The sequence below is a fragment of the Larimichthys crocea genome, chromosome VIII (assembly GCF_000972845.2).
Source record: "Larimichthys crocea isolate SSNF chromosome VIII, L_crocea_2.0, whole genome shotgun sequence".
Lineage (NCBI taxonomy): Eukaryota > Metazoa > Chordata > Actinopteri > Sciaenidae > Larimichthys > Larimichthys crocea.
In genome coordinates, this window is record NC_040018.1 from 27,172,328 (window position 1) to 27,184,418 (window position 12,091).

A 12,091-nucleotide genomic window follows, 5' to 3' on the forward strand; every position below is an offset into this window, starting at 1 on the left:
TGGTGTTTGAAGATGTTTCAAGATGTTTCGAGATGTTGCAGGTGTTTCGAGATGTTTCTGGTGTTGCTGGTATCTCGAGATGTTTTAAGATGTTTCTGGTGTTTCGAGATGTTTCGAGAGGTTTTAAGATTTGTGTGCCCTGAGGTCTTTCAGTGTTGAGGTTTGATGTTAAGGTAAAGGTTACAGGTGAGAGGTCAGAGGTTAACAGGTTACTTACAGGTAGTAAGTGTAGGAGTGATAATTTCTTCGTCTGAGTGGAGGGGGCGGAGCAGAGGGAGGGATGGAATGGAGGGAAAGAAAAAACAAAGAACAAAAAAAGAACAGATTAACGTCGGAGAGAAAATACAGATGAGTTTAATTATTCAGTGTGGAGGAGGAGCGTGGTGATTGGCTAGTATGAGGTGTCAATCAATGTGTGAAGGGGGAGGGGACAACTCTGATTGGAGGGGAATGTGTGAGAAGCAGAAACAGGCGATACTCGAGTTATCAGGTCCACCTCAGTTTGGCGCTGATGCCCCGCCCACCCTTCCCCAGCGGTTTCTCCTCTGCACCGCAGAGTTTCAAACCAACCACTAGGAGACCCGCTCGACCTCATCCTGAGGGGTCCTGAACCATCTGATCACCTGTCTTTGTCTCAGGAACACGCTTCGGTGAAAGGTTACTGCATCAGCCAAGCAGAGCTGATGCACCCAGCTTTCTGTTTTGACTCCGGCTGTAATGAGTCTGACCTCCATCTGCTCACAGAGTGGAAATCAAACGCACCCAGTCAGCATCCAAAAGCTCATTAGAGACCCGACGACCGCTTCTCACTCTAATATCTGTTAGAGATCAGAGCTCGACTGACCCGACAGACACGCGCGCGCACACACACACACACACACACACACACACACACTCTTTATACAGATGTGTGTGTGTCTCTGTAGCCTGAAGCCATTCAGCTTGAGGCGACTGAAAAAAAAAACAAAGAATAAAACGTTCTTTCATCTAAATTTCTCTCTTATCGTCGACGTTCTCCAAACACACACACTTTTCCCTCTGTGTTTAAGTGTGTGTATTAGTGTGTGTGTATATATTAGTGTGTGTGTCCCAGCGGGGTGTGTGTTTGATGTTGGAGAATAAAGTCAGTCCACATGTAGTTTAATGGTGATTACTGCAATCTGCTCCATTATTCATCCTCATCATCCTCACTGCCACTGTGTGTGATACCTTTGATGCTGCTCCATTCATCTACATACATGTAACTTACTAAATATATCTCCAATCAAGACGACTTGTTGATGTTTAGAATAACTTCAGTGACAGAGCTGTGACCATCAGAGAACCTTTATCAAACGTTCTATTAATGCTACGTTCACGTTGACCACCAGGCTGTCTCTAACATATCTGTGTTGAAGAAAGATCGTTTGTTAGCCTCACATAATTATTTATATTATTAGATGAAGCCTCATTTGCATATTTAAATATACATGTTGTTGGCATGTTATGTTCTTAAATATTCCTCCATGGTAACGTGTATTAATATAAACTGCCACACGTTACTGACCCAATAACTATGACCCAGCTCTTCACACGACCTTCAAATGCGAGCTGTGATTGGTCGATTCATAGATTTTTATCAAACATTAAAATAAAGTGAAAAAATTAATAAACATGATGATGTGTGTGTGTGTGTGTGTGTGTGTGTGTGTGTGTGTGTGACATCCTCACCGTTTCTTCATCAGCAGGATGACTCCGAGGAAGATGATGATGAAGAGCAGGATGCCGGCAATGGATCCAGCGATCTTCACCGTGTGATCCGACCCGGGTTCCTCCTGTTCTGGTTCTGGTTTCCTGGTCGCAGCTCCTGAATCATCACCGTGAAATAGAATTAACATGAAATAATAAAAGTATAATTGCATGAAATAATATTATTCAGTTTGACATTAATATACCTTTGACTAAAAAAAATGTGAATTAACTGTTGAACATCATAAATTACTGTGAAACTAAATGAACTGTTGTCGAATATCTTTAACAAAACATGTAAAACTATTGACTTTCATTAATAATTTGATTTGAAAATCTGATTATTACTTTTCATAAAAATGAATAATCAGACTTTGAATATGAGCAGCCTTTATTACAGCGCCACCATGTAGCTGATGGGATGAATTTCCACCTCGTTTCCATTTATTGGACAAAGTTCAGCCCATCTCACAGCGACCACAGCTGCTGCAAGAGACAAATACTAATACTACGACTGCTACTTCAACAACAATACTACTCGTACTAACAGTAACAGTACTGATCCGGCAGCACAGGCAGTCAGTGGTTGTGATGAAGGTGTAACACTGAGTTCCACCTGGTTGAAGCAGATCGAAGACAAGGTGTGACGGACGAAGAGCAGAGAGTCCTTCTGACTGTATAATGTGATGAGATGTCAGTCCTATGAAAAACCCATTACCTGCTCTGTGTGTGTGTGTGTGTGTGTGTGTGTGAGTGTGAGTGTGAGTGTGAGTGTGTGAGTGAGTGAGTGAGTGAGTGAGTGAGTGAGTGAGTGAGTGAGTGTGTGTGTGTGTGTGTGTCCAGATGTAATATCCTGTCAGATGACTCTGTAGATGAGAAACGTTTAGGACACGATGTCGCTGTCGAACGCTCTCATATGAGTGTGTGTGAGTGTGTGAGTGTGTGTCATTTTAGACCTACAACAGATTCTCATCCAGAACCTGACAACAGCCATCAGTCACTCTGTGTGTGAGTGTGTGTGTACCTATCAAACTGTGGACATTTTTTCTCTGCACGCTGCAGTCGTGTGTGGCACGTCTGATGTTTTGTCTGTGGAGAGGGTGGCCAGCTTCAAATTCCTGGGTGTGCACATGGACACAGATCTCAGATGGAGCTCCAACACCTCAGCGGTCATGAAGAAGGCCCAACAGTGGCTCCACTTCAGGATCAGCTTAAAGAGGGAACTGCTGACCGTCTTCTATCGCTGCTCCATTGAGAGTGTACTGACATACTGTATCTGTGTTCCAGCTGCACCATGGCACACAGAAAGGCACTACAGAGGGTCATTAAGGCTCCCAGAAGATCACCCTCTGTCTGAGGGCACGCAGCATTCTGAGAGACAGTACACACCCAGGACCCCGGGCTTCAGCTGCTGCCCTCTGGCAGACGTTTCAGGGCGCTTAAAACACGGACTAACAGACTGTTTCTACAACAGGTCATAGTCCTGTTAAATGAAAACAGCTGGCACAATCGTGTCGTTTCAGCCACGGACCAGTGCAATAAAGATGTCTGACCACACAAAAGACATGGCAATTCTTTCTCAGAAGTGCAATAATTTATACGCAATATATATGTACGGTGTTCACAATCATCTATAACTTTACGTCTCTTACTTTGTAATTTGTATATAGTGTTCTTTTGGTTTGATGCGTGTCTCGTTTAGTTATTTATTATCTGACGGGAGAGCGTCATTCTGTAATACTGTGCAATGACAATAAAAACTCTAATTCTAATTCTTAACCAATGACAGCCTGGAGCCTGAGTGACATCACCTACAGCTTTATCAAGGTTGGACCGCCTCTTCCACTTCACGGCTAATCTAAATATCGGCATCAGCTGACCTGAGGCGGGCTGAATGACCACACCATTGTTTTCTGTGTCACCTGTGTCCAGGTGTTTTCTGTGTCACCTGTGTCCAGGTGTTTTCTGTCACCTGTGTCCAGGTGTTTTCTGTCACCTGCGTCCAGGTGTTCTCTGTCACCTGCGTCCAGGTGTTTTCTGTGTCACCTGTGTCCAGGTGTTTTCTGTCACCTGCATCCAGGTGTTTTCTGTCACCTGCGTCCAGGTGTTCTCTGTCACCTGCGTCCAGGTGTATTCTGTGTCACCTGCGTCCAGGTGTTTTCTGTCAGCTGCGTCCAGGTGTTTTCTGTGTCACTGTGTCCAGGTGTTTTCTGTCAGCTGCGTCCAGGTGTTTTCTGTGTCACCTGCGTCCAGGTGTTTTCTGTCAGCTGTGTCCAGGTGTTTTCTGTGTCACCTGTGTCCAGGTGTTTTCTGTCACCTGTGTCCAGGTGTTTTCTGTCACCTGTGTCCAGGTGTTTTTTGTCACCTGCGACCAGGTGTTTTCTGTCACCTGCGTCCAGGTATTTTCTGTGTTACCTGTGTCCAGGTGTTTTCTGTCACCTGCGTACAGGTGTTTTCTGTGTCACCTGTGTCCAGGTGTTTTCTGTCACCTGCGTCCAGGTGTTTTCTGTGTCACCTGTGTCCAGGTGTTTTCTGTGTCACCTGTGTCCAGGTGTTTTCTGTGTCACCTGCGTCCAGGTGTTTTATGTCACCTGCGTCCAGGTGATTTCTGTGTCACCTGTGTCCAGGTGTTTTCTGTGTTACCTGTGTCTAGGTGTTTTCTGTCACCTGCGTCCAGGTGTTTCTATCTTTGTCCTGTCGGATCGTTCTGCGTTGTTTTTTGCTCCTCATGTTCTGGCTCTTTGTTGGGTACAGTTTGTTTTTCTCACCTGGACCCACCTGAAATTAGTCCAGTCTAACCAGTTCTGAGTCCAGTGAAGTTCTACACTGGTCTGAATCCGTCCAGCTGACTCAGTTTAGTTCTAGTTCCATTCTAATCTTAGTCTGTTGCAGAACATGGACTGACGTGTTCGGTTCTAAGGTCTAAAAACCAGAGACAGCTCTAAAACCTGCTTCATCCACTCACTCTGTTTGTCTCTTCAAGGTCAGACACACACACACACACAGTGAAACACACACACACACACACACACACACACACACACCAGTCATCACCCCTCAGAGGCAGAGAGCTGCTGTTTTCAGTTTAAAGGCTCAAAACACTTTGAAGAATTTATCTGTGTGTGTGTGTGTGTGTGTGTGTGTTTCAGAGTGTGTGTCACAGTGGGCCATAGAGAAGCTGTTTTCTGCTTCAGGGCTTCAGCCAGTCACGCTGAGTGGGAGGTGTGTGTGTTAATGTGTGTATACAAGTGAACAGCTGTTTGAGGCCTGCTGGTGACACAACCCCACCCCCCTCCCACACACACACACACACATCATGTTTGTGTGTGTACATAAACAGTAAAGTTTCAACCTTCAGGCTGGTAAATATTTAAATGTAATGTGTGTGTGTGTTTTGTTTTAAATCTGTCAGCAGCTGCATATCACATATTTATTGTGTTCCCTTCTTCTATCTTGTACATTGGCATTAAGTATTTGTGTGTATTTGTGTGTATTTGTGTGTATTTGTCTGACCTGTTAGCTGCTTGTCACCAGCCGCCGGCGCGATGCGAATGTACGGCGTGGTGAGCTGGGTGATGATTATAGCAGCTATTCATCCAGGAAGGCATGCAGAGAGAAAGACAGGCAGACAGACAGACAGATAAACAGAGAGAGAGACAGGCTGTGGAAATGTTTGTACTGAAGCAGAAATATTAGTGACATGCAGCATGCTCTCCTGACGAGGTAATTATCAGCCTTTAATCAACCTGGATGTGATGTCACTATAAAGTTTCTATAATCTTTATAACACGAATGAATCCTCATGACTTCACTGCTAAGGACCTCGACAGGCGAGCAGAGCGCTGTTCAACAGTTCAACAGAAACAGACCTGAAAGAGAAGCTTGTTAATCAGCCAATCAATCAATCAATCAATCAATCAATCAATCAATCAATCAATCAATTAGTAATCAAAGAAGCAGAATGCAGCAGCAGGCTTCAAGCCAACAGTTAGCTTCAATGCTAACGCTACCTTTTGTTCAATACACATACATACATACATATATGGACATATATTAAATATTGGGGTATGCATGTTTACATATATATATAATATATATATATATATAGATAGATATATAATATATATATATATATATATATTTATTTATTTATATTTATTTATTTATATTTATATTAAGATTATATATGGGTATAATATTTTTACACATATTAAGATTATATATTAAATATTGGGTATTGTCATGTCCAGGAAACTTTGTTAAGTTAATTAATTCAGTTTTTGTCTGTGTCTATGTTGTCTGTGATTTCCTGTTTTATTTTGGTTCCACTTCCTGTCGTGGTCATTGTACCACTTTCTCCCTTTTGTCTTTTTTCCCGCCCTTGGGATTACCTGTCTCCGCCCGATTGTTTCCACCTGTGCCCTTACCTTGTGGTACATACATCCGTGTCCTTTCGTCCTTTAGTTGAGTGACTTTTAGTTTCCTAAATTAGTGAAGAGTTTTTTTATTCCGTCAAGAGTGATTTTTGTTTTTGTAATAAAAACTTGTTGAGTGTTGCGCATTTGGTCTGGTCCATAGTTTGGTCATGACAGAAGAACGATATATATATAATATATAATATATAAAATATAATATAGATATATATATATATATATATATATAGATATAATATATATACACACACACATATGTAGGTTTATTAATACAGATTTGATATATAAAATGGATAATTAATTTAATAATAAACATACATAAGAACTCATGTTGTAAACATGCTGTAATATGTTTTGTATATTAGTGAAACATACATTGAGACGTGTGTTACACATGTAATTTACATACATGTAACAAATACCACCGTTCTGTTCACTAACACTGAAACTTCCATTAACTGTGTGTGTGAGGTGAAAGGCAGTGTGTGTGTGTGTGTTTGTGTGTGAATCTTTGTTTTCTTTGTGCTGAACTGTCCAGTTAACATTCAGCAGACATTCAGCTCTTCTTTACATTCACATCAGCTCCGCTCACTGTTAGCGCTGCAAGGAACCATGGGGGAGGGGGGGGACCCCTGGGAGATCTAGTTGGCTACTGCAGCATGACTGGCAGGTGCCAGGGGACCGGCAGAGCCAATCAGCATCTGGTGTCGTTAGCCACCAGAACTGTGCTCCAATAAAAGCTGATTAAAGCCAGAACAGTCAATTACTGAGTGTGTGTGTGCGTGTGTGTGATAATCCTGGATGTTCATCAGGGGAGATAACAGTGTTTTAGCTTGTTTAGCTGTAGTGCTAAACAGCTCTCTGGACACCCATAGAGTCCAAGTCATTAGCCTTCTGTTAGCCTAGCGATAGCGTAGCTCAAAGTCCAGTGTGTGTTTTAGTTGTGTGGCGTGTCCGTCTGTCTGCAGAGGACATCAGGAGGACAGACAGACTGAAGGACAGGTGTCAGGGACGAGCAGCCATCTGTAAGCCATTATATTTCTGGATGTGTGCTAACCATTAGCCTAGCGCTCCAACAGCTAACTGCCATCTGTGTCTCATTACACAGAGCTGCGTCTGACGAGCTAGCGGCTAATTTAGTCGTAGGTCCAGTCCAGCAGTCAGCAGACTTCAGCACAGGCTAACACATGGACACATGGTGGAGGTCACATGGTGTCATGTCCTCTCCTGTAAGGCCGTACTTGAACTGAGACGACACTACACAGGAAGTACACAGAGTACTACAAAGAGGAGTACTAACCAGCTAATAATGATAACCTCAAAAAGGAAAAGGTACTCGACCTTTCAAAATAAAATGCAATACCGCACCTTTCAAAATCGTCCAGAATACCTTTCAGAATAAAACTCACAACAGTTTCTTACCTTTAGTGGCCACCCGCACACAGTCGATCTTCGTCTCCTGTTAGAGAGAGAAGCTAATTAGTTTCCTGTCAACACAAATGCCGACATATTAACTGTCAACTTTCTGCACACACACACACACACACACACACACACACACACGTCGTAAACAGAGCGGACAGAAGGAAAATGGCTGTGGATCAGTGCCTGTGCTGGCATTTAACAAGCAACACACACACACACACACACACACACACACACACACACACTATAACACACACACACACACACAGTAACACATGCATACTGTAACACACACGCACACACACTGTAACACACACACAGGTTTTGTTGAAAGGCGAGAGAGAACATCTTGTGTCTTTCTGGTTTTAACAAACAGACGACAAATTAACCACAAGAGCTCATGAATATTCATGCACACACACACACACACACACACACACTAAAACACACAGCAGTGTGTGTCTCTGCGGTGTGGCGACAGTAAAAAGCACTACTATCGCTGCATTATTCAACACACACACCAATTAAACCTCCCAGCGTCAATAATTAACACACAACATAATACGATTAGTTTGTGTGTGTGTATGTGTGTGTGTGTGTATGTGTGTGTGTGTGTGTGTGTGTGGTGGCTTTTTTGGGTTTTTTTTTTTTTTTTTACACACGTCTTACACTGACACACACACACACACACACACACATCCCTACTGCAGCCTATTAGTGTCACTGGTCAGGCTGCTTGAACTATCTGCACTGCTATTAAAGTGTGTGTGTGTGTGTGTGTGCGTGTGTGTCTGTTTCGCGTGTCTGGTTTTTGTGACAGCAGCTGAGGGAGATGTGTCGAACAGAACAGATCAATGTGAAACCTTCGTTATAACATGTGTGGTGGTGTCACCCGGCGAGCGGCGTCGAGCTCTGCTGCTCGCCGTGATTGGATGTCTTGACATCCTTTAAACACAGTTTTGTTTCCTGTGTGACGAACACGGAGTCTCTGCACGGCTTTGAACAGCTTTTCAAAATAAAACAGACACTGCAGAATCTTCACGATCTTAACTTCAGTCTGAGTCTGTATGTCTATTAGTCTTAGTCTTGGTCTTGGTGTCCACCCTTGTCCTGAAGTCACCTGTTGGGGGTCACCTGTTGACTGGTGGACTCACCCCGTTAGCAGTGCTGACTGCCTGATAGTAGATGCCATAACTCTTGTGAGGCAGCAGAGGGGCGTTCCAGTAACCACTGTAGGTCCTGTTATCACCTGCACACACACACACACACACACAGGTTAACAGGTTAACACAGGACTTTTTAATTAACCAATCAACAGACTTTAATGAACTGACTGACCAACACAGAAGGCCATGGGAGCTCTCATCTCGCTCATCGGCAGCTCTGCACTGAAGTAATACTGAGAGTCCAACAGAGAGGCATTCTGGAAGTGAATGGGTACTGGGTAACAACGCAGGATCTCTGCAGTACCTCTCCTCTGCCTGCGGGGGCGCTCCTCCTCCACCACCACCTGATACTTACTGCAGACAGACAGACAGACATCATTTTAGTTTCCTGATATCATTCATGTTGGTAGTTTAGACAGTCTGTGGGGACATCACAGAAATTACGTCCAGGTTTTAGACAGTCTGTGGGGACATCACAGAAATTACGTCCAGGTTTTAGACAGTCTGTGGGGACATCACAGAGACTATGTCCAGGTTTTAGACAGTCTGCGGGGACGTCACAGAGACTATGTCCAGGTTTTAGACAGTCTGCGGAGACGTCACAGAGACTACGTCCAGGTTTTAGACAGTCTGCAGGGACGTCTCGGAGACTACGTCCAGGTTTTAGACAGTCTGCGGGGACGTTACAGAGACTACGATGAATCCAGTATTTTAGAGATTTTTGATGATTTTCAGCTGGTGACTTATTTCTATTCACACAGACGGCTGGAACATAAAAGCAGTCTCCTGTTCTTCTCTCCATCTGTTGGTTCATTATTCAGCTCCACAGAAAGGTCAGTGCTGCCTCTCCTCCATCACGCTCCCCTCCACTTTTATGAACTCTCTCTGTATGTACAGGCTGTAACTTTACAACAGTCTGACATTAAACTGATAATTCATGTCGCCTCGACTCTGCACGTATTAAATCGTGGATGTGGTGAAAGGACATGAAGACAGAACACAAATGGAAACAAAGGCTTCTAGTTCGAAATGTAAAATCAGGATTTATTCACTGATTATATTTGAAATGACTTCCTGTTTACCAATCAGCTGTGACAAGACAAGTTAGAGCTTTAACAGACAAAAAAACCTACTAACTCTACGTAAACCCCCTGACGTAAACCAACAGACTCTACGTAAACCTACAGACTCTACGTAAACCCACTGGCGTAAACCTATAGACTCTGCGTAAACCTACAGACTCTACGTAAACCCACTGGCGTAAACCAACAGACTCTACGTAAACCTACAGACTCTACGTAAACCCACTGGCGTAAACCTATAGATTCTACGTAAACCAACAGACTCTACGTAAACCTACAGACTCTACGTAAACCCACTGGCGTAAACCTATAGACTCTACGTAAACCCACTGGCGTAAACCTACAGACTCTACGTAAACCTACAGACTCTACGTAAACCCACTGGCGTAAACCAACAGACTCTACATAAACCCAAAGACTCTACGTAAACTTACTGACTCTACGTAAACCTACTGACTGTACGTAAACCCACTGACTGTATGTAAACGTACAGACTCTACGTAAACCTACAGACTCTACGTAAAGCCACTGATGTAAACCTACAGACTCTACATAAACCCACAGACTCCATGTAAACTTACTGACTCTACGTATTCCTACTGACTCTACGTAAACCCACAGACTCCATGTAAACTTACTGACTCTACGTAAACCTACTGACTCTACGTAAACCCACAGACTCTACGTAAACCTACTGACTCTACGTAAACCTACTGACTCTGCGTAAACTTACTGACTCTACGTAAACCCACAGACTCCATGTAAACTTACTGACTCTACGTAAACCTACTGACTCTACGTAAACCCCCTGACTCTACTTAAACCCACTGACTCTACGTAAACTTACTGACTCTACGTAAACCTACTGACTCTACGTAAACTCCCTAAATCTACGTAAACCTACTGACTCTACGTAAACCCACAAACTCTATGTAAACCTACTGACTCTATGTAAACCCACAGACTCTACGTAAACCCACAGACTCTACGTAAACCTACCCACAGACTCTACGTAAACCCACAGACTCTACGTAAACCTACTGACTTTACGTAAACCTACTGACTCTACGTAAACCCTCTGACTCTACGTAAACCTACTGACTCTACGTAAACCCACAGACTCTAGGTAAACCCACAGACTCCATGTAAACTTACTGACTCTACGTAAACCTACTGACTCTACGTAAACCCCCTGACTCTACTTAAACCCCCTGACTCTACGTAAACCCACTGACTCTACGTAAACCTACTGACTCTACGTAAACCTACTGACTCTACGTAAACCTACTGACTCTACGTAAACCCACAAACTCTAAGTAAACCTACTGACTCTACGTAAACCCACAGACTCTACGTAAACCCCCTGACTCTACGTAAACCCACAGACTCTACGTAAACCCACAGACTCTAAGTAAACTTACTGACTCTACGTAAACCCACAGACTCTATGTAAACCTACTAACTCTACGTAAACCCACAGACTCTGCGTAAACCTACTGACTCTACGTAAACCTACTGACTCTACGTAAACCCCCTGACTCTACGTAAACCCACTGACTCTACGTAAACCCCGACTCTACGTAAACCTACTGACTCTACGTAAACCCCCTGACTCTACTTAAACCCACTGACTCTACGTAAACCTACTGACTCTACATAAACCTACTGACTCTACGTAAACCCCGACTCTACGTAAACCCAGACTCTACGTAAACCCACTGACTCTACGTAAACTTACTGACTCTACGTAAACCTACTGACTCTACGTAAACCCCCTAACTCTACGTAAACCTACTGACTCTACGTAAACCCACAAACTCTAAGTAAACCTACTGACTCTACATAAACCTACTGACTCTACGTAAACCCCGACTCTACGTAAACCCCGACTCTACGTAAACCCACTGACTCTACGTAAACTTACTGACTCTACGTAAACCCACTGACTCTACGTAAACCCACTGACTCTATGTAAACTCACTGACTCTACGTAAACCCACTGACTCTACGTAAACTTACTGACTCTACGTAAACCCAGTGACTCTACGTAAACCCACTGACTCTATGTAAACCTACAGACTCTGCATAAACCTACTGACTCTACGTAAACCTACTGACTCTATGAAAACCCCCTGACTCTACGTAAACCTACTGACTCTACGTAAACCTACTAACTCTACGTAAACCCCCTGACTCTACGTAAACCCCCTGACTCTATGTAAACCTACAGACTCTGCATAAACCTACTGACTCTACG

At 43.5% G+C, this 12,091-nt stretch overlaps 1 protein-coding gene across 10 annotated transcripts in view; it reads right to left on the reverse strand.

The window, feature by feature from the left end:
• Positions 1-12,091, reverse strand: part of LOC104934961 (receptor-type tyrosine-protein phosphatase mu) — an 81,702-nt gene that overhangs the window by 24,942 nt on the left and 44,669 nt on the right. For 4 of the 10 annotated variants that reach the window (XM_027281372.1, XM_027281374.1, XM_027281375.1 and 1 more), the window contains exons 15-20: positions 8,925-9,106; positions 8,741-8,835; positions 7,584-7,620; positions 5,242-5,316; positions 1,711-1,846; positions 218-250 (exon numbers count right to left, since the gene is read on the reverse strand). In XM_027281372.1, the coding sequence (XP_027137173.1) occupies positions 218-250; positions 1,711-1,846; positions 5,242-5,316; positions 7,584-7,620; positions 8,741-8,835; positions 8,925-9,106 (558 nt within the window). The remainder of the gene's footprint in view (positions 1-217; positions 251-1,710; positions 1,847-5,241; positions 5,317-7,583; positions 7,621-8,740; positions 8,836-8,924; positions 9,107-12,091) is intronic. The other 6 variants (XM_027281376.1, XM_027281377.1, XM_019258799.2 and 3 more) reach the window with 3 other exon arrangements.